General features: G+C 40.7%; 2 protein-coding genes across 5 annotated transcripts; both read left to right on the forward strand.

Moving 5' to 3' along the window:
* Positions 1-1,166: 1,166 nt before the first annotated feature.
* Positions 1,167-11,773, forward strand: LOC128262073 (lipase 3). Its single transcript, XM_052996108.1, has 5 exons — positions 1,167-1,913; positions 7,916-8,093; positions 8,360-8,721; positions 8,870-9,028; positions 10,836-11,773. Exons 1-5 carry the CDS (start codon positions 1,677-1,679, stop codon positions 11,472-11,474), a joined length of 1,575 nt encoding a protein of 524 aa, XP_052852068.1. The 5' UTR covers positions 1,167-1,676; the 3' UTR covers positions 11,475-11,773.
* Positions 11,774-17,723: 5,950 nt separating this feature from the next.
* On the forward strand, positions 17,724-22,123 carry LOC128262397 (mucin-2). Of its 4 annotated transcripts, none has more exons than XM_052996632.1 (3): positions 17,724-18,096; positions 19,212-20,313; positions 20,431-22,123. In XM_052996632.1, the coding sequence occupies exons 2-3, from the start codon at positions 19,389-19,391 to the stop codon at positions 20,883-20,885; spliced, it is 1,380 nt and encodes a 459-aa protein (XP_052852592.1). In that variant the 5' UTR covers positions 17,724-18,096; positions 19,212-19,388; the 3' UTR covers positions 20,886-22,123. The 4 variants fall into 4 exon arrangements, with proteins under 4 accessions (XP_052852592.1, XP_052852591.1, XP_052852590.1 ...); XM_052996631.1 differs by having other exon boundaries at positions 17,724-18,086; XM_052996630.1 differs by lacking the exon at positions 17,724-18,096 and adding an exon at positions 18,210-18,522.
* The last annotated feature ends 538 nt before the right edge of the window (positions 22,124-22,661 follow it).

Raw genomic sequence — 22,661 nt, forward strand, 5'->3', positions numbered from 1 at the left:
AAACGATCCAACGCCTAACGGCTAAACGGATCCAACTCAGAGACAAAACCCCAAGCCCCAAACCCCGTGCAACGAACAACAAAAAAACTTCTGCTGCTGGAGAAAAGCGAATCGAAACGAAAGACTTAGGCAAAAAACTCGCTCGGCACGCGCCAAACTCTGAGTTTGGTTTTCGGATGGAGGGGGTTTGGGGGATGTGGGTTGTGGGTTGCATTGGGGGCGTCAAACATGTCGGCTCGATCAGCTGACTAATCCGAGGGAGTTGAGCTAGGTCGGCAAATTGTGCACACAGAAGAAAATAGTCATTAAATATTAACTAGAGAATTTCTTCAGTTTTTAAAATTATTTTGTGGGATTCTTCTGTGATATTAAAAAAAATGGTAGTCCTTTGTTCAAAAACTATTTAAAGGCTTCTTTGCACTGTATGATTTCTTTTCTTTGATTTCTTGTATGTTTAAGGTGTTCATGGTTTTAAAAACGTAAAGGTTGCCTTTTAAAATAAATGGCCTTACACTCCGATTTTGTATATCTTTTATTTGAATAGCCGATTTGGAACTTCGGTATTAACGGCATTAAAGAAAAAACTAAAAAAAAAATATACCACAGCTTATGATAAAAATCTGACAATGAAAAGAGGCCTATAAATAGAAAAATGTTTAAAAGTGCATTTGTTTAATATATGTGACTATTATATTTTTTAAAAACACATTCTTAATGCTGTTAAGCCATTTTTGTTTTATTTTTGTTTACCTTACATACAGAAACATAAAAAACAAATCTATAAAGGTTATGCATAGTTTACTAAGGTTCACATAACAAAACATAACTCAACAATATATTATATTAAACTAATTTTCTTAAAATCAACAAGGGTTTTTTAGTTGATTTTTCTTTTTAAACATATTTTTAGCTATCTTATATTAAAACCTCCCCTTTTGTGATTTAAACCATTAAATTTGTGCACTTCAATTTTTGTATATTCTCAGTGCATCTCAAAACAAAACACAAGCACTAGTGGCGTGTAAATAACATTTGTATGATTTTCAGGCAAAAAGAGCAGCTTGAGAGCAGCTGTAGCCCGCTTTAAATCCGCACTTTACCTGCTTGCTTATTTATACTCACCTTCCACAAGCTCGCGATCCACAAGCGCCGGCTCGAACAAGTTGGCCCGCAGATCGGGGCTAAAACTCGAGCCTAGCTCAAGCCATTCTGCCTACGAAACGACCAGTCGATCAACGAATCCCAAGCCAGACGGTTGTTAAAGCCACCGCAATTAGCTGGCCACGCGCAGACCCATAAGATCGAGTCCGAAATACCCGTTCCTGCACCCTGCTCTCCGCGGGAACAGTTTCCATTGCCATCATCCAGTCGGTAGTCGGTAGTCGGTAATCGGTAGTCGGTAGTGGGTAGTCGATCCGAAGGATACCAATCCGCCGAGTCAATCGGAGTGCCAAGACGCCACACGTAACTGCCAAGAGAGTGACGAAAGCGGGAGAAAAAAGATAGTGGCGACGTAACCGTTACGCTTAAGTGCAAGCAACTGTTGCATTTGCCAATTTGCCCCATTTTGTGTGTCCGCCTGAGCGTGAGTCGGCTGGCGAGTGAGTGTTCGAGTGTCGAAGTGAGTGTCGCTGTGAGTGCGTGATTTGGATTTGTATTTGGACAGCGGCCTTCCGATGCGGCCCACCGTCGAGGTCAGAGGTCGCCTGCTGATGACCCTGCTGCTGCACTGCCTCGTGGCCATGCAGGTGTGCGGGCGGGCCGGCGCCTTCACGCTCCTCTCGCCCTTCAGCTACACCTCGCTGAGCTTCAAGAACCTGCTCAACTCCGTGCTGCTGTCGAGCAACGCAAATCTGGCCGGTGGCGGCAGGAACCTCAAGTCCGACGTCCTCGAGGACGCCTCCCTCATTACGGTGAGCCCTGAAGGGTGAAAACCACGGGAATATTTGAGATAGCAGATCCTTTGGGTTCCCCTAAGTTGTTTTTACTCGATCTGACTTTAGGGTTCCTTTTTGTAAACATAAGTCTGTGGCACTACAAATATATCTTATTAGGCCAAATTCTTAAAACAAATATTCGTTTGGTTGAAAGAGTGAAGTTTCTATAAGCTAAACACTCTTTTGAAACTTAGTTTGCTTGAAGTTGTCTTTGAGCCAATTACTTTTATGATTTATAGTAGCAACATTTTGTGGTTTATAAAAAAATTAAATTTTTTTTTCCTTACATCGTAGCGACATAGAGATTCAAAGAAAAATTGATTTTCTTACAGATGCATAGCCTTAGCTGACTTGAAAGTTATACTTATTTCAAGGTGTAAACACTAGATGCAACATCCAGTAGCCACAAAAGGCAATGAAAATTTTACTTTTGAGTACTTGTATAATAAGTCAAATTAATAAAAAAAAATAAAATTATAAACTGCTTTACCATAAGGGTTCATTATTGCCAATTTAACGTGTAACGAACATCGTATTTTGATTTATTATTATTTTTCACTTCTTAGTTTTTGTATCTTTTTATTTTTTTTCTTATATTTAAAGTACATTTTATTAAATAAATATGAATGCATTAAATGTTGTAATGCTGATAATATCAACCTACGAAATCAAATAATTCGCAACAATGTAGAGCTATTAATATTAACGATTATTAACCACTATCATTACCCAAACTGTACAAAACGTACGTGCTTTTGGTAATGGGCAGGGGTACAAAATGCGAAGGTACAACAAATACATTTGTGTTCGGTTTGTTTATAAAATGTTGAAAATTGAAATTAGTTAATCATTTTTTTGCTATCATTATTAATCAAAACGTACGTATAAAAGGTTCTTTGTGTAAGTATCAATGTACAAATCTGAATCTTCAAATATATTGAACTAAACTCAAAATATATGCTAGGCATGGATTTAATTTCTAACTGTAGGTACCAAAGCTATTTTTATGAGAGTGATTTTGATATATAGACTTAACCCAAGTCGGTCAATACTCCACGCTTGAGTTCCCATCTTACATTGACATTGGTTTTCCACAACGGTTTTGCTTTGTTTTCATAACCGTATTGAAAAGCTTTTCTGGGGGCCCCAATCGCGTTCTATTCTGGTATTTACTTTGGCCAAACCATTTTTTGTGTGTCATATAAATTTACACTTTTCACTGCTCACCAGCGAAAGAAAGTTTCCGTTCTCAGGGTTCGTTGACTCGAAGTACGAGTTTTCGTGTGCTGTCCGAGAACTATTACCAATTTCAATCGAGCCGTCTGGCGGCACTTGGTAATGGTCACCTGCCGTGATCCACTGCAGTTGCCACTGCACTTTCCACCGACTTCCCTTTGTTTTTCGAAGAGAAAGGGGAGCTGCCGTAACTTGTGTACATTTCGTAGCATTTTTATGGCGTTAATCATGTCTAACTCCAGTGAGTGCGAGTACGTAACTGATGAATTTATTTCTAGAGTTGAAGCTAATTAAAAGGTTTACGAGCCTGCAATACAGCTGTGAAGTAACACGAAAGTGTATGGCTTTGTCGGTGGCAGAATAATCGTTGCCACAGTAAAACTGCATAAGAGGGCTTCCAGTTTGGAGAAATCGAATCAGGTTTGATATTTATTTGTTTATAATTTTAAAACCCACTTACAACAATACCAAAGCCGGGTGTAGCCTTCGTCGAAATGGATCCAATACGAAATAAGCATTTTATGGCAGTCACAGACACCAAATGAGTTCGATTTTTAGAATTGATAGCCGTAGGTATTGACCTTGAGCTCATTTACAGTGCTCACGTGACCAGCAATTAGATCAACATTTTCATTGGGCGTTTGCTCACACAATTGTAAGTGCGAGCCGCAAGTTTTCCGTGGGTTTCCAAAACCACATATCTCGAGGGCATAAATTTGCATTTCATATTTTGCCAGCCAAATATCAAAGATCACACCAAGCTGAAGATTACCCAATCGCTTTCAGGGTGGGGTCAACAAACAGCGAGGCGAAAATGAACTGAGCCAATAAACCACGGCAAAGTCGAAGGAAAAGAGTTATTAACAAGTGCTCAAGTATACATTTGGCCACGATAACGTAACGTATTTATGCGATTTACGTGATTCAAGTTGTTGCGCAGACCCAGAAACTTATAAAGGGAGACATATAGTGTGTGGTGTACAGTGTGTAGTGTATAGTGTAGCTGGCGTTTTGTCAACCCATGTGCCGCCGTACTTTTCAAGTGGATCTTATGCAAAGTCATGGCTGGGCTTTCGAACGCGTTCACAGGCGCGTGTCTGCAATGTAACTAAAGTAAAGTAAAGTCGGAATAAAACTCCAAGCCTCACAAGTCAGTCACAATTTCTGCACGTTGCCAACTTGCATAATCGGGGGTTGGGAGATGGCCAGATACGTTTATATCTATATATATATATCTCGGGGGACACCTCTCTTCGCTGACAATAACAAATTGAAATTGTCAACGCTACACAATCATCAACGTGCAATTAGGCTAACCTGTCCACGTCCACAGCGCTTGACTGACTGTGAAATATGGGTTAGCAGTCTGCCCGCCTTCCGCCCACCACCCACCGCCCACCGCCCACTTCCACCCCCTCAACTCACCCACCCGAATGTCAACGAAGAAAGCCCAAGGCTTTGCCTCGCAATAATAAGGAAATAGTTTCGGCTTTCGACTTGGCTCACTTTTGTTTTGCATAAAACTGTCTCGTTTTTGCCTTAATTTGAATTTAAAGATTTCCGCATTGTCTTTTCTTTTAGTCTTCGCTTGCCAAGGATTGGTAAATCGATGTTATTTGGACTGATTACGCCTAGGTGTTGTAATGAGTTTTAAAAGGGCAAACGAATTTAAAACTAACTAAATTATAGTACTCTGAATTCAAGCTAAAGCATTATCAACAACTATACTTAATGATCAGATTAGTATTTTCCAAATAATACTAATAATTTCAAATGAACAATTAACTTTATTCGTTTAAATTCAAATCACTCCCCTAATCATCACCAACTGATAACCATTTATTGGTGTTATTGCAACCCTAATCTATCGAAGTAATTTGCATATTATTAAAGCCGTTGCTCCACTTGATCAGTCATCTTGAGAGCAGAGTTCAAATGTGATTAACCTCTAAGTTTTCGATGTCATTAAAACGATGTCAGTCATCGGCGGAATAAAGCCAGCACAGCGGCACAGAAAATGCAGCCAGACGAAGAGGGGGAAAACTGGTTGGGGTCGGCTTTGATGACATCGAGACGTTTCGACCGGCACTCATTATAATGACTGTGATAAAAGCCGAAGTCAATATCAAGGTCAGTTACAAAATGAGCGATGGTCTCAAAGTGGCTATCCATCCATCTGGCGAACTCAAGAGTGGCTTGTGGCTTCGACTGGATCTTCTTCAAAATAAATCCACAAAATCCATGACAAGCTCGGCTCAAGTTCGACTGGCAAAGGTGTTGTATGCAAATTAATCAAAGGCACGCCACAAAGCCCCTTAAAACAGTCCCCCAAAGGTTGACACTACCAAATTTGCATTGAATTTTAGTGGAAAAACACAAAGCAAACGAAAACATGGTAGCCCATGCATATCCATGCAACACTTGATGTACAGTACTTACAAATTAAGTAAGAAAACAATGAGTAATATTAAAATTAAATTCATGTGGGACCGCTGTTACTCGCAGTGCTTTTCTTATATTTCATACAGCGAGTATCATCATGCCAATGCTCACTGTACCATCAAGCACACATCGCATTGCCAATTAGCATGGACACAAACCGGAGGCAGGCAAACACAAAAATTAGTGGGTCATGATGAACATTATGTTAATCGCATCTCAAGACGATATTGTAGGTGCTAATGAAGTTTTTTGCGGCTTTCAGCCGAACGAACGAAAAGTTCAGTTAGCGAAACAGTAAAAATATGGAAAAAGAAACCGACAAAAATTATGGCGCCCATCGACAAACAGTCACAATCCATTTTTGCATTGCCCCAGGTCGAAATCAGTGTAGTTGGACATTTACTTTTACAGTGAGTGGCTAAACCCACCGTTTTTATTTAATTATAGTTTTTCCAACGTTTGCGCACATTATTTGCCCGGCAATTTATTTGATTTATTTATTTTGCCCTTTTAAATTGGCGTTAAATCAAACATTTTCATATTTGTGCAAATCTTCTGTACTATTGTCTTGTTGTTTTGTGTTAACAGTTTATTCAACAAATGAGTTTATTTAGGTTTTCTGTGTGGATGAATAAAAGCATATAATATGAAATTAAAGATAACATTTATTTTATAACAAAAACCTATTTTTTGTGATCCAAAGTACAAATTTTACCAAACAAATTGCAAGAACTAGTTTCTTCAATGAGGCAAGATAAATGCCAGTATTATAAGTAAAATTAATTTAATAAATTGCAGCGTTAGTTATTTTTCGTCGTCAACAAATAAATGTTGCCAAAACTTTTATTACTAAATATGTGACGCCTCGGGTGAATTTCAAAACTTTCCGAGATTGGCCAACACCACGCTGGGCGGGAAAATCCAGCTGCCGGCCGCACTTTGTTGCATTTTGAGCATCTTTGCAACGCATTTTGAGCATCGGCTCTGCGCAAATATTGGCCGGCTGTGTCGCAAAATGTGTGTCAAGCTAAGAAAAACAAAAACTTCGCCGGGTAGCATCGGCAGCAGCTGTTGCAATTTTCGGGGCTTGGCCAAGTCACTTTCTGCGGCTTCTCTGCACCTCGTTCGCACGTTTATTCATTCTCGAACAAAGACAAGCTCTTACGCAAGACACAAGGCAAGGAAATTGCCTAAAAGATAAGTAAAAACAAAAACAAGCCAAATTAATGCTCTAGCATTGGGCTAAATCGGCCGAAAACAAAACATGCAGAAACGGAGCAGGAAAAAACATTTCGCTGGCTTACTTTGCGTACCACTTCCTCGTGTTGTCCAACCAGCCGGCAAGTCAATTGGCCAATTGCAGTGTTTATATTATTTTGTGGCCAACAACAGTAGGGGCTATTCGCTGCCAAGGTTAATTAAAATGCCAGTCGGCTCGCAGAGAGTCTATTTCTGTAGTTTTCTCACTCGCGCGGCCGGTTTGTTTGTTAGTTTGAAATTTGGGTAATCGCGTGTTTATAACTTAATTTCAACAATGGTGTTTGGGGTGTTATGGGTTTTTCTTTCGGCCACCCACTACCCGAGCGGCTTACATAACCGCCCAGACTTATCAAACGCATCACGAATGCCTGAAAAACCTATAAATTCATTTGCCAGCAGGAAGAAAAGTATGCTGTCATACAGTGCGTATGCTTGATACGTGACTGGGTTAAACTATGGCGATGTACTTTTAAGGAGGGCCGCGTGGGTTTTGTAGTTTGGAATTTGGAGTTCGAATAAAGCATCCCCAATGTTGATCATGCTTTATAGTTTCGCTGATACTTTTGTTTTCAGCGGTGTCAATAAAGAAATTCTATAAGGTTCTGTCTCGTACTTGTCAGTAAAAATAGTTTGGAAAATGCGAGTAGTCTGTTCGGCTGTTAAATACTCTGACCGCACTTTACACAGCTTTTTCCATTTCTGAGATGGAATACCAAGATTATTCAGTGCCACTCCACGAGCAATTTACCACAACAGCTTGGCTGGTAACTTTGTTAACTTGTTGATGCCACAAATTAAAATTCATTAGTGCAAATGACTGTGGCTAAGGCCATGACGATGGGGTTGACGCTGCTCTGGTCCAATCCACCTGCTCTTCCATCTGAACTATGCAAATTAATGGGGTAAAAACGAAGAGCGGTGAGGGCAGGTGGTAAAAACATGGACCAAGGCAACTCAATTTCACACAACCATGATTTGCACTTCTAACACCTTTCTCTCTCTCCGTCGAATGTGGTTCCGTTTTTTCTGCGTTCGTACAGCCCAAATTAATACGCAAATATGGATATCCGTCGGAGACCCACACGGTGGTGACAAAGGACGGCTACATCCTGGAAATGCACCGGATACCCAAGAAGGGAGCGCAGCCGGTTCTGCTGATGCACGGCATCCTGGATACCTCGGCCACGTGGGTGCTCATGGGACCAAAGTCCGGATTAGGTAAGTTTTAAAAAGTGTAGCAAAGATGCATGCAATTAACGCCCAAAGGACTTAATTGCACTTGCAAATAAATACCTTTTTAATTTTCTTTTGACTTGGTAAACTTAGCAAACAAGGATACATTATGTGCCAATGCTTTTTCTAACTTTCAAAAGAAGAAGAGATTGTAGGGCCTTGCAGTATTTTCTCTGCATGGATATATAATTTAGTTTTTAGAATGAATTTTCTTAAAAAATAATCACTTATGTAATTAATTTATCAACCAGGCTACATGCTGTCCGATCTGGGCTACGATGTGTGGATGGGCAACTCGCGGGGCAACCGGTACTCGAAGAACCACACCAGCCTAAACAGCGACTACCAGGAATTCTGGGACTTCACCTTCCACGAGATGGGCAAGTACGACCTGCCGGCCAACATCGACTACATCCTGAGCAAGACCGGATACGAGCAGGTGCACTACATCGGCCACTCGCAGGGAACGGCCATTTTCTGGGTCCTCTGTTCCGAGCAGCCCGCCTACACCCAGAAGATAACCTCGATGCACGCCCTGGCCCCCATCGCCTACATCCACGACATGAAGAGCCCCCTCTTCCGCACTCTGGTGCTATTCCTCGACTTTCTCACGGTGGGTGTGGGTTTGGGTTTGGGTTTGGGCTTGTGTTTGGCTTTGGCTCTGGCTTTGGCTTGGATTGGGAACGGCAGCTGCGGCCGGATCGTTTTCCATTTCCATTTCCCATTCCGTGTTTCCCCTTGTGATGCCGTTTTTGTTGCAGGCCGCCACACGAATGCTGCGCATCACGGAATTCATGCCCAACACAAAATTCCTAGTGGACCACAGCCAGGTTGTGTGCCACGACAACGCCATGACGCAGGACGTCTGCTCGAATATCCTGTTTTTGGTCGCCGGCTACAACTCCGAACAGCTGAACAAAGTAAGCGAATGCACTGTGCCGAAAAGGGCAGAGTGATGTCTTTTTTAAGCCGTTATATTTTAGTAAAAAATTATAAAATTACGGATAAACATCCGAAACTCCCAGACCTACCATAGTTTTTTAGTTTTGGGTACTGAAAACCAAGACAGATATTTTTTTCTAAATATGTTTTATTATATTAACTTTAGCACTTAACTTAAAATGGGTATTTCAAAATAATCAGAACTTTTTAATCTACTAACTTTGGCGTCAATATATCTCCAGTTTGTTCCTTAAAACTAAAAATTAAGAGTCCCTTAGCTTAAAATTAGAAGAAAATTTTACTTTGTGCATATTTCTTTTATGTAGCTCGGCGTTGATTTTTAAAGTGAAAATTAAGTAATTTTATCAGAATATATCTAATTTTTCTTTTAATTATTAGTCATTTAAAATTTTATTCCGCGTATTTCTCGCAGTGTGTTGAAACTGATATGGAGAATCCTGACTGGGATTGGATGTCGGGTATGCTTGGGCCACGATTTCGCGTGACTTGTTAGGCTGAATGAGTGGGAGAGGCATCGATTTGGATGTCCCCTTCGATTGTCCTTATTAAGTTGGCACTTAATTAACCCGCCTCAACTCGATTGTCGGTCGGGATGGTTTGCATTTCAGTTTGGGCCCCATGTCCTTAATTGCTCACGACCGTTTGTGAGGTAAAATCAGCTCTGCAGGCGTATTTAACCTTCCTTTTTGGGGACTTTGTTTCCATTAAACCTTTGCGGAATGCAAATAGGCACACGCAGTAATAGTAACTCGGGACTGCAATTATCGATGGGTTAAACGTAATTAAACACTATCTTAATCCCCCAAGCGGCCACGATGTTTGCATTAAATATGCTCAGCGCCCTGGCAAAACTTTGCCCGATAATCGACCGCAAGCCAAACACCCGCAGATTCAAAATTATGGCCCACAAAGTGCGGCTGGCTTAAATTACTTGAACAACATGCGAGTGTTTGGCAATGGAGAGTAGGAAGATGTGGGGGCATTACCCGGCCTGGTATCTGGCATTGAAAGGGTGTCATTATCTATTATGTCAATGGCCGCCAAGAGTGGGCGGGATCTTCTGGTCGTCCTCGTCGGCCTTGTTTGAAATTGGCATAATTAACTGGCACGGCCGGGATGTTAGGATGTCGGGATGTCGGGATGCCGGAGCACCGACAACAAGCGACAATGCATGCAAATTAGGCGCGATTCTCTGGCCCAACAACGTGAACCTGGACCCCCAGTGCACCTCCCCACTTTCCCAGCACGAGTAATATAGGGCGATAATGCCATGCTGTGCCCTCGAAACATGGTGCGCCGTTGTTACATTGTGCAAGAAACAGGTGTAGGATGCAGAATGGGTAATCATGCACTCGGAAAATGAACTCTTCAACAACTGTGAGATATTCAAAACCCTACAAAATAAGCAAGAGCATATTATTAAGCAACTTTTTATAGAAAGGTCGACGTTCAACTTTAAATTAATTTTGGTTTACTGCACCATTCAAAGGTATACTTTCTTGTTTAAAATTGAAATATTCTATAATTTGGCAACAATAAAGCTTCAGAGAAAAATTAATGACTTTATTTACACCACAGAATTGAATTTAATTAATTAATTTAAAAAAAAAATCTGAAACCTAACAAAATGTTAAGATGGTTTATATAAAGGAAGCAATCGATTGATATATTAGTCAATTAGTCGATTTCGTCTTCAGTGAATCCTTTACCATTAGATTTTTGTGTGATCGAATATTAAATAAAATATTACTCTTTCTTTCTTAGACAATGCTGCCCGTGATGCTGAGCCACACGCCCTCGGGAGCCTCCATCAAGCAGCTGGAGCACTTTGGCCAGCTGATGAAGTCGGGCCACTTCCGGAAGTTCGACCGCGGGTATTTGCGCAACCAGCTGGAGTACAACCGGATGACTCCGCCGGATTACGACCTATCCAGGGTCAAGGTGCCAGTGGCTCTGTACTACTCCGTGAACGATCTGCTCGTATCAACCACGGGAGTGGACCGCTTGGCACGGGAGCTGCCCAATGTGATCGACAAGTACCTGGTGCCCATGGAGCGGTTCAACCACCTCGACTTCCTCTGGGCCATCGATGTGAAACCACTGGTGTATAACCGCCTGGTTCGGAATGTGCGGAGGGTGGAGAACCACAGGGCCAAGTTGACCGCCAATTTGGCCAACTACCTGGCCATGCAGCTGCAGCGCCAGCAGCTCCGCCAGCAGATGCAGCAGCAGATGATGGAGGGCCTGCCGCCCAATGTCCACCTGCCGCACGGATTGGGACTGGATATGATCGGCAGGGCGACCACTATGGCAGCTCCGACCACGACAGTCACAACAACGACGGAAGATGCTCTGGAGGATGAGGTCCTGACCACCACCTCCACAACGGAAGTTCCAGCGTGACTCTAGGGACTCCTGGCCCAGCTCCTTTCGTTCCAATTTCATATGACTGTGATGACATTTTTAACAATCTACCGATCGCAGCATCGCCAGGCTCTCCGGCTGGAGGACCTCAGGTGCAATCACTCAGGCGCAATCCAATCCCATGCATCCGACAACCATCCCACAGAGAGCTCCCATTTCGATACGGCCACTTTTTCCACCAGAATTGTTCGATCCGTCTTCTGTGCTACTCTCAATACTTTAATTTATGTGTACAAATTTATGAGTAATTTTTAATGTACGTTTATTTTTAATAAAAGAAATACCTTAAGAAAATTTATGCGAGTTTTTTGTTTGTCTTTTTGGGTAATTGGAGCTTTTGAAATACACATACAAAACAATGTGACAAATTAAAAACAAGTCACGACCAATGAGAGATTGAGGCAAATTATGAATTACAACTTTAAATACATGCCCTTAGTAAAGCAGGTATTATTATATTTTGAAATGTGTACTATGAAAGTTTGTAGGGAATTTGATGAATCAAGAGATTGTTTGGTTGCTCTTTTTATTTTACTTATTTCGAAAATTACCTGTACCTTCTACTTGATTTTCTCTTCTTAAGATTTAATTTTCCCTATTGAGCATAAAATGAAATCATTTAAAACAAATCTCACGTGTAGTTTACATTTCTCTCGTCTTTTTGGCAGCAAGAAAAAGTATGCAATGATTTTTGTAGCTTTTTCTGACTGCTCCCAATTGCATACTAAGCCTTAAGAAGAACGTTATACACTGATAAATTGTTTTAAATATTCTCAGTATCAGATTGACCCAAAATAATTCTGCATTTCTGATAACGACAATGGATCTTCCGGTTGAAGATCCCACTGTGGTTTTATTCTACACCAATATTTGAATTGTCCGAAAGCTGGGGAATATTTCAAGAAAAGCGGGAGACAAGCAGCCAACAGCACAAACGCTTAATTGCGACTTAAAACGCAACTCATTTCGACAGCCGGGCGCAAAACTTTATCCTGGCCGCAGCAGGAGTCGATGCCACAGGACCAGCACCAAGACTACACTTAAACAATTTGAAAGCATTTAACATTTTTAATTTTAGACTTAATCATTTCAGAAATGCGTTTCTAACTTAATAAAAATCGGTCTTCTATATCAAACAACTGCCATGCTAAAATTAATTGGTCAAACTTATAATAATCGCGGTCACAGGTCTTAAATAATATAAAGATTTTCTTGTGCGTTGGAACTTTGAATCAAAGTTAAAATAAAAATCAAAAGAATTTTCCACTTGGGCTATATTCTATGCCGGTTGTGCTACCACTTAATGGTATCATAAACTTACCATACTACAAGTCATACATTTTTCAAAATAAACATATCAAATGGAAATTTTGAAAAACTCTTAAGCCATTTTTTTGAGTGAAGATTCAAGACCAGGACGCGGACGCGGAATGGGAAACGAGAGCGCCTGTGGACCGCAGTTGTGCACTTGCAGCGACAACTTAAAGCCGCATGCCCAATGAATTGCCTTCATTTGTCGTCGTTTGGCGTCTGGCGACTGGCGACTGGCGACCGAGGACACAAGGAGAGAATGGCGAAAGAAAACGCAGTCTGTGACTGTAGGCAAACTTACCGCGCGCACTGTTGCTGAATAAACAGCCAAACACAAACACAGTGGGCGACAGCAGGATGGGATTACGGCCAGGAGTGGGAGCAGCATAAAAGTCACAACTTTCAGGTGATATTACCTCTGGGCCGAAGGGAAATGAAAAATGCAGTTCCTGTCGCTGGCTGAATTCTTGTCGACTAATGTCGAATTGCTTCCGCTCCTTGTTCAAAATTGAGCCCAGAAATTGAACTTTAGACTGGACTACCTCCTTTATGTCAACTTGTTTAATTTTTCCAAAGATATAAGCAACTATTTTTAGAGGTTCACATCTTAAAAATGTTATACTAACATACACACATGTTAACTAAATTAATTTCGTAAATGGTAATTTAGGGAGCTCTTGTTTATAAATCCTTGTTGATGATACCAAAGGAAAAACCAACTTGCAGCAGGCGAAACAAACGTGCAACCGCAGTTGCAAGCACACAACTGAAACAAATTCAACTTTAATTAAAGTTCAGCAGGAGGATGCACTAGTAGAAAGAGACAAACCGAGCAGAGAAAGAGACAGGCAGATGGAGGTGCTCTTTTCCCGCTAAGCTAAGCCCACATGTTTACACATCGCTTTTAACTAACTTTGACAGACTTTCCCACTGCTTTCTACACTGAAAAAATTATGTTTGCATATGAAACTGAATTTAAAGCTCTCTCAAACAAGTCCTCAAAGCAATAAGACCCCCAAAAAATAAACGAAACCAAAAAATTTGAATAGGAATTAATAACAATGATTTTGATAAGAATTTGAAGTTTTATTTCATATTTTAATAACAATAACAAATAACACCCCAAAAATGAGAAAATAAATATTACTCCAAAATATTTTGTTGTTGTTTTCTAATTTATAGAAAATTATAATTTATCAATTTTAAAGCTGAAATTGGAAGTGACTTTCTGGCGCAAAAAGTAAATATATTGTTTAATACTTTTAAATGGAATTAATAAATTAAATTTTTTCCAAATAATCATTTGTATTTAAGAATTATTTTCTGTGCAGCTTATTCCATCTAACTATCTAGCTGTTTTCTATCCATCAGCTGTCATTTTTTGCCACTGCTCCAGGTTCCTCTGTGCTTTTGCTTTTCATTTGCCTTTATAGTATGAACAAGTGATTTGTTAGTGCCCCGCCCACATTTCCCGGCCCCCAACCGCCTTTCTCTGCAGCTCTCTGTTTCTTTTCCTCGTGTAAACAAGACATTAAGTACAACAAAATAATTAAAGTCAATTAGTGGCTCTTGCCTGTGCAACTAGCTTTTGTCTATCCATCTCGCTCTGGCCCCCTCTCTCTTTCTCCCTCTAAGCCTTGGTGAGTTGGCCTTAGCCTCGGTTGTTGCTGATTTAGTTTTGGCTTATAATGATATTGTAGGGCTCCTCCAGGGGCTGTCATTAGCGTCGTAGATGCACACACTCGAGCACATCAAAACAACCACAGCCCACCGCACATCATAATTTATTAAATCAACTTGTATTCGGGATGAACTTTGGCTTCTTCGGTTATGTTCCCTTCCATTTAATATAAGACAGTCTTGTTGAAAAGTACTTATTAACATTTAGGATTGTCATTTAAGTTAGTTTTTACCACTTTAGTTGTTAGTTTAAATTAATTATATTATTTTAAGTTAGGTTTTGGCATCACAAACTTGTTTTTGAACATTTTAAAACTACTGTCCATTTTACCAAACATTGCAAATAACAGCATTGAATACAAAGCCTTTATTCCAAAGCCCCCAAAGGTAATATTAGTAATAACAGGCCAGTAAATGTGTTATGTTTTACCGAAGTTATTATAAAGACGAAATTTTTTACTGCTATCAACGGCAGGAAAAAATTTTGAAATGAAATGCATATTTCTCTGTCAACCAACAATTAAGTGAAGCTTTTTAAATAAGGATTAATAAGTAAATACATGCGAATGTATGTGAGTATCGGCAATCTCCGATTTTTATTTCGTTTTGGTTCGATAATTGAATTTACAGAAAAGACAAAAGACGGCGCACAGGCTTTTCATTCGCATTATATTTCGCATTTAAACAATAATAATTTTCTGTAATACAATTACAATGCTTGCTTCAAATTGCCCGTTTCTGTTGTTGGGTTTTGTGAACAATGGCGAAATTAATACTAACCAGGAATGAAATTTAAAAATATAAACAGAGTTGAAGAGTTTCAAGTTCCTTTGAATAACAAGCCACTCGAAGGGAATTCGAGCCCCACAAGTGACTTTTGTGCCGGAGAATAAGTTTTATGAGAGCTTATTGATTACAAAGTAATGAGGTAAAAACAATGTAGCCATTTTCCAAGCACACACTGGCAGCTCCACCCAGAATTGATTGATTTTACTTCGGAATCAGGGGGACTTTGCATTTCCATTTGAAGTAATTTAGAAATAAACATTAGCGTCAGGAGCCAATGAAGCGGGCGTAATCGTTAAGCAATAAAGTGCCACGCCCTCCGGACAAATTGCCACTGGCGACACTTCAAAGTCCGGGCAAGTCGATGAGGAAAATTACATTTGTACGGAACCGAATTTGCATGCGAAATGTTTTCCTAATGATTTTCCGAAGCATTAAAACTGGAGCGGATCTAAAAGCTTATTTCACTTGGTATTTAAATTACATTTCACTATGGCCAAATTGAAAGCGCTCCCAACTTTGATTTAAGTCGGCCGGCACACTTTAATAATAATGATTTCAAGTCATTTCCCGACTGCCTGCTAATGACTTCTTCTTCGTTGGGATGGTTCTGCCCACAGGGCGTATGATTAATACTTTGTTTACACTCGAAGTAGCCGCCGAGGAAAATTGAATTCTCGATTCATCACCTGCCCTCCAACTTGGTATATTTTGCATAAATATTTCATCAGAGTACTGAGAGCCAGGCAGTCAGCTCCATCATCAGTTTAGCAAAGTAATTTGCTTGCCAAAAAGTCTTTTTTCGAGAGCATTTTATAAGTCATATTTACGTTGGCCGCCTGCCAAGTGGCCTTTGTGTCCGGTATTTTGACGGCAGGAGCTCAATTTAAGTGAGTGCCAGCAGCCTCCTTCCTTTTGGCCCTAATGATGTTATTGAAGTTGACTAAAGGTGCTGTGACAGGCAGGACTTAAAGTCGCAAGTTCCTAGCCAATCATTACATAATTCATATTGGGCTGGCCATTCCCCCGAAACAAAAGTAAGCGGCATTTACGGATTTCCCAACTGAACACTTTCGCTGAACTATGCAGAAACGCCAAATAGAGTGTACAGTCAAGCTTCAAAGATAATACAGTTACATTATAAATATTATAAATTTGTATTAGGATAATCATTTATTTAAAGAAAACATACAGCTTGGCAAATTCTTACAAAAGGTATTGAAAGTATGCCACAATATATATTTTCAGTACAGAAATCCGAGGAGTTCCATTTTTCACTGTATTATTTTAGACTCTTTTATAAGTGATTTTAAAATCCTATTGTACTTTGGCTATTTTTATTACCTTTGCAAAATAAAATGTAACCAAGGGAGACCTCACTGTAGTTCAATAGTGCGCAGTTTATTGTTATTGCCCTTCGTAGTTGACAGTTGTAGTTGTAAGTGCCTTTATCGCCGTTGGTGGTGGCAAGATGTTAAGATTCTCGGCCACGTACAGAAGACATTTTCTGTCGAGTTGACATAAAACTTGTCCTTATGGTCAACCATATTTATGTTGTTGTCCAAGTTTGCCGCAAACGAGAGTTTTGCGGTCGCTTTTCTGGTTCGATAAGAACTAATTATGAAAGTTCCTCTTTTGAGATGCCTTACGCAATTTGTTTCCAGGGAATCAATTTGCGAGGTCAAAGACGTTGGGAATATTTATGCGTTTAATGGCAATGACCACCGGAAAGATAAGTGGACTGTGAGGAAGTACATTAAAATTTCAAATGAAATTGGCTAGAAAATAACAACATTGAATATAATGGCTGTTCTGGAATTCCGCTAAAAGCTGACTCACTCTCAAGTGTATAACAATGCCAATCAGCGGAAACCACTTGACAAAATCCGCAGACATTCCTTACGTTTGCTTATATGGAAAATGTCAAACACTCACATACAGTAGTTGCATGAAAATAGTTATAATTTAAAACGAGTGGCATATAAACTTGTTGAGATAAAAATATTATTATATTATTATTTTAATATATTGAGATATGTAGTTCGTCCGATACATCATCACTTTACTTTGTTATTTTTAGCAAGTTTAATTTGTCATATAATTTTTTTAACGCACCGGAAATAGATCAGGGGATTAAGTTTGCTCTTGGCATAAAATTATTAAACTGGAACTACAACTAGAAATGTGTTTAGTAAAACCGCTTATGAAAATGAAGCTTGAACGTTTGCTCTCATAATCTCGTGTTCAAGTTTGGCAAAGCTTAACGATTTACTTGTTTAACTAAAAGTTAATTAAGCGCGTGTATACTAATACTCGTAGTAATTTACACAACAGTAAAGTCAATAAATGCCTTAATCTTTAAATAAATAATGTACATTTTCTTTTCTAAAAATAGTTTGTTTGGATTCAATAAAAAGCAGTTCCACTAAGAAATTCCGATCTCAGTTGACCAAATCAATAGCAGAAAAACAGAAGCAATGTTTGTGTTTTCGGAATACGTTGGCTTACTTTAAACATTCCTTAGCTCAAAGCTGTCTCGTTTCCACTCAATTACTGCGATCATTCAACCGGCAATCAGAGACTATTTCAGGCCAAGACAATGGGCAGGTCTCAAAGAGCCCCATTGGTTCTGATCGAATTAGTTTAATATCAATTGCCAGAAATGCGAGCGTATCGGAGCAGAGCGTTGAATAACCGCGAATTATGAGAGGCCGTCGAGTTGTAACCAACTAATTGCCATACCACAGAGCCGGTTTGCCACTCCGGGCCAAACTGAAAAGCCGCAGCATCGAAAAGCAAAATCAATATCAAAAGGTGAGCACAGGTAAGTGAGTGCGTTGAAAGTGAAATTGAACTGGAGAGGGGGAAGTGCCATCGAAAGATGTTTCTGGGCCAAGTGCGCGTCGTTTTGTCTCATCGCACACCTGTACTTCAAGTCCATCAAAAAGGCCGAACCTGACGAGCAGTTGGCGCCGCAGCTGAGCCACCAGAAATCGAAACATAAGTCCAAGCCCGAGCCAGAGCCAGAGCTCGAGTCTGAGCCCAAAGCCCTGGCCGGGAACAGTTTTCAAACGCCTTGCCTTAAAAGCCCGAGCCGGAGCTGCAAACGGTTTAGTTCCTCGCCGCAAACAAAACTAGTCACAACAACGTGGAGCGGAAGCCAGCAGCCCCGAGTGAACCAGTTAAAAGCCAGAGAAATAGTCTGAGGTAGACCTACACAGCAAAAAACGATCACTTTCAACTCGAAAAAGTCAGTTTTCAAAGTGGCACTAAAGAAAGAAGAAAAGGTTTTAAATGTTGAAATGAGTGCGTTATTTCAGTGACAATTTGGAAATCATTTAAAAAATAAAAAACCTTTTAAAATAAATAAAGTGAATTGAGTGAAATATTTAAGTGATTATTTGGAATACAAACTTTCGAGTTGCAAAAAATCTAATTCAAATAATTGTGAAAAATATAAAGAAACTATAAAAATAATCGCTTTTTATTAGTATTAAAATTCAAAGCTTTAAGAAATTAATGATCAACCTCTTTTGAACTCAAAGTAAAACATCAAAAACGAATTATTATGACAACGACTGTAGCAAAAAGCTGTTTAATTTATTTTTCCTAAATCCAGCATTACCATTCTATAATCCAAAAAATGCATTTAAATTGAAAAAAATATGGTAAAAGCTAGAGAAAAACTAAACTGTATTCATTAATATCAATATTTAAAACTAAAAAAGTATGATCAACTAACTAACAAAACACAAAAGTAAAGCTTTAAAAACCGTGTTTAGAAAAATGAGGAAATCGACTATTATTATGTTTAGCTAAAACCAATAAAAAATTCAATAATCTGCAGATCATCAATTTTGAATTATAACCACCGCTTAATACTTTAAAGACCCCGATTTTTATATGATCGTTAAAGCATAATACTTTTTTCCTCTGCAGAAAAAGCGAGAGAGCGCGAGGCACCCAGAAAGCTTTTGAAGACAGGAGCAAGTTTTTTTGAGCCAAAGTGAACGTAGCTTTCGGCGAGTTGAAACCACACTCGATTGATTCATTGCCACCGAGCCACTGAACCGCCTCGCATTCCGCGAATACCAAAAAAAACAAAGTCCGCCGAAAATGTTGCGAACCTTTGCCATTCTGCTGATGATCGCAGTGGCTATAAATGCGAGAGCCGCTCCACAGAGAACCACCATTTCGCCGGATGATGAAACCACCGAGGAGATGGTGGAGCAGTCCACCTACATGTCCGTGGAGGAGGGAACGATCACGGTGGACGTCGATGCGGATGTAATACTGACCACCAGTCCCGAGGGCGAGAGCTTCACCGAGGCCAGTCCGATGGCCTTGACGGAGGAGCCACTTCCGGACTCGGTGTTGCAGCAGCTTGCGCTGGAACGAGCCCAAGAGGAGCAGCTGAAGCATCCCGAAAAGCCTGAATCGGAAGTGGAGTTAAAGTCGGAATCGGCATCGGAATCGGAGTCCGAGACTGAGACTCCAGTCACCACGGAGCCACCAAATCCCTTGAATACAACCGGCACCATCAAGCGCAGCTTTAAGTTTGGCGCAACCACACTGCCACCGAGTTTTGTACCAACTACCAGTAGTCCAGAAACTATCACCACTGTAACACCACTGGAGGGAACAACCATCCATTTTTCCGAGACCGAAGAAACCACCGAATATGAGGAGGTTGTGACCATGCGGAACTTCTTCGAACGAGTGCCAGCGAAAATGGAAGAGGTCGATCTGGACATGGCCGAGAACCGTATGGAGACCACCACGAATACACCACCACCCCAGGAGCCCAGGGATCTGTCCATGGTTGTGACCACCGAAGCCGCTTTGGTGGAGGAGAATACAAAGTCCAGAAGTGATGCAGATCAGGAGGAGGAACCTATGGAAACCACCGTGGTGCCGATCTACCAGCTTTTCAAAAATGCTGCTCCAAAAGTCACAGCACAGCAGACTGAGCTTATCACTGAGTTGCCAAAGACAAGTGAAGGAGTAACCACCACAGAGTCTGCGATAGAGGAAACCACAGGTGTGTTAAATTTGAATATCTCATTGTAGGCGGAAGATTAATGGAAACTATCTATTTCATGAGCTATTTTATTACCTTTCCGAAGAAAAATTAACTATAAAGGTCTTTTTCCCGCAGAAGTGCCACTGGTTTCATCTACAGCAGCCCCTGACACCACCACCGAGGCTGAGGAAACCACTACTCCAACTCCAAGCACCACCACGACAACAACCACAACCACCGAGGCTGTTCTGCTGACCACCAAGGTGGATATACAGCTCAATGTTCAGCCAGAAACAACCACGAGTGCTCCGGATGAGCCAACTACCAGTGCTCCAACCACAACGAGTACCACTGGTTATCCAAGCACCACAAGTACTACTAGTACTACTAGCACCACAAGCACCACTAGCACCACTAGCACCACAAGCACCACTAGCACCACAAGCACCACTAGCACCACTCCAGCCACCACAACCACTACAGAGCGTCCCATTCAGACGCGTGCTCCGCGGGTGGAGCGGATCTTTAACTCGGACGGGGTGGAGGTGCTCTACGGCTACTCTTCGGTGGTGCGGACCAACCGCTCGTAAGTGGTGGTGGAGCCAGTGACTCGGGTGGCGGGGCCACCGAGAGGAACGCGACCTTGTCAAGGTCGGACAACTTGCCATAATGCAGAGACGTGGAGTGGGAGACATTGAGCGATTGATGCTCGGTTTGTTTTAGGCAATTTTCAATTCTAAACGAGTTATAAACAAAGATATTTAAATTTCGTTCGACGGTCCCCAGCACAGTGTGATAAACCAAAAAGCCAACGCTGCGTAAAATGATATCGATACAGATACAAATCCGCAAAGACGTGAAAACAAAACAAATATAATATTGTGCAAAATTGTGTACGGTCTGCCAAATGACAAAAATGAAGAGAGAAATGCTGAAGACAAACGATTTTATAAATTATAAATAAAACATGAACACCCATCTACCGTTTCGCGTTTGCTTTGGCGATTGCACAAAGCGTTAATGTTGTTGATCTGCAAATATCCCCTCTCAAATGTGACACAACATTGCATCAACGTAATGTGATGGGAAAAGATCAGTAAAGAGAAATGGTAGGGTATAGGATTAATTCTCGGAAAGAAAAATGCAAAGTTTAAGTACTTTAAACACCATATATAGAGCATCCAAGTAGAGTGGTTCCCAGACTTCTTTCAAACTTATTATGATTCATATTGTGGATCGCTAGAGCAGCGCACCCAAGAAATCAAACAAACCACGAGCACAGACATTCAGCAGCCCACAAGTTGTTCGCTGCCCACCTGCGTTCGAAACTGAATAAATAAAACCGGCAACCGCCTCAAGAGTTGTCGTCATACATTTTTGGGCTTTTATGTTCCGGCAGGGACGCGGACAGTCCGCCGGACAGACTCGTGGACCAGCCAGGCTGGCCGACTTGTTTGGTTTTGCTCCGGTCCAGGGGCTTGGGTCGCCTGGCAAATTATTCATTCACCGATCGCCATCACAGGGGCACAGGGCTTTTGGGGATTTTTAGGGTTTTGCAATGAGTATCACGTTCGCTTTGCCTTACTCTCGCTGGAATTTGAAAGCATTCGGCTATAAAACAAACACCAACCGCTAATTTCCATTTGAACTTGAGCAGCAGGCGCTAAACTGCATGTTGAATGTGAATCGAATGAATGCGGATTGAAGGTGTTGGCGATACGGGTTTTTTGGCCGATCGATTTGGTTTGTTGTTATAACCAGCTGACTAACTCCACTCTAGGCCATGGGATGTGCATTACCAAGCAGTTAGTCATGTTTGTAATAGATACGGGAAACGCCATGTAAGTAAGACATTTGAAAGAGAGGATATTTGAAAGGTTACGAGCCATAGTTTAGGCAACGCAAAAAAAATATATTTTCTAACATACTGTTACAAAAGTATTCAACACCTATTCCGGTTTTCGTACTGACACATTTATTGCTTTTTACTTATTATGTTTGATATCCATTTCTTACAATATACAATATATAATATACAAAATTACAATATGCTAATATGTTTGGTCCGAAATGAAAAGTATTTAACAGCTTTATTCCACAAAATTTGATTACTAGTTTCTGCCATAGCCGAAAACTATTGCCCCTCGCCCTGCGCACCTGCGCAAGCGAGAGGTTGTCACCAACTTACCTTACAGTCTTCTTAACGTGTGAAGTGAATATCAATTGCATTATACGACATATGAAAGTATAAAGTCAGTTGTTATAAGGGAGAAATCATCTGCTCAATCGCGACCTAGAAATGGGTGTGATAAGTTCGAGGAGATGAGAAAAGTAGCTGGTGCAGACCCTGAAGTAATACGCTCCCA

The sequence above is a fragment of the Drosophila gunungcola genome, unplaced genomic scaffold, assembly GCF_025200985.1.
Source record: "Drosophila gunungcola strain Sukarami unplaced genomic scaffold, Dgunungcola_SK_2 000001F, whole genome shotgun sequence".
NCBI classification, from domain to species: Eukaryota; Metazoa; Arthropoda; class Insecta; order Diptera; family Drosophilidae; genus Drosophila; species Drosophila gunungcola.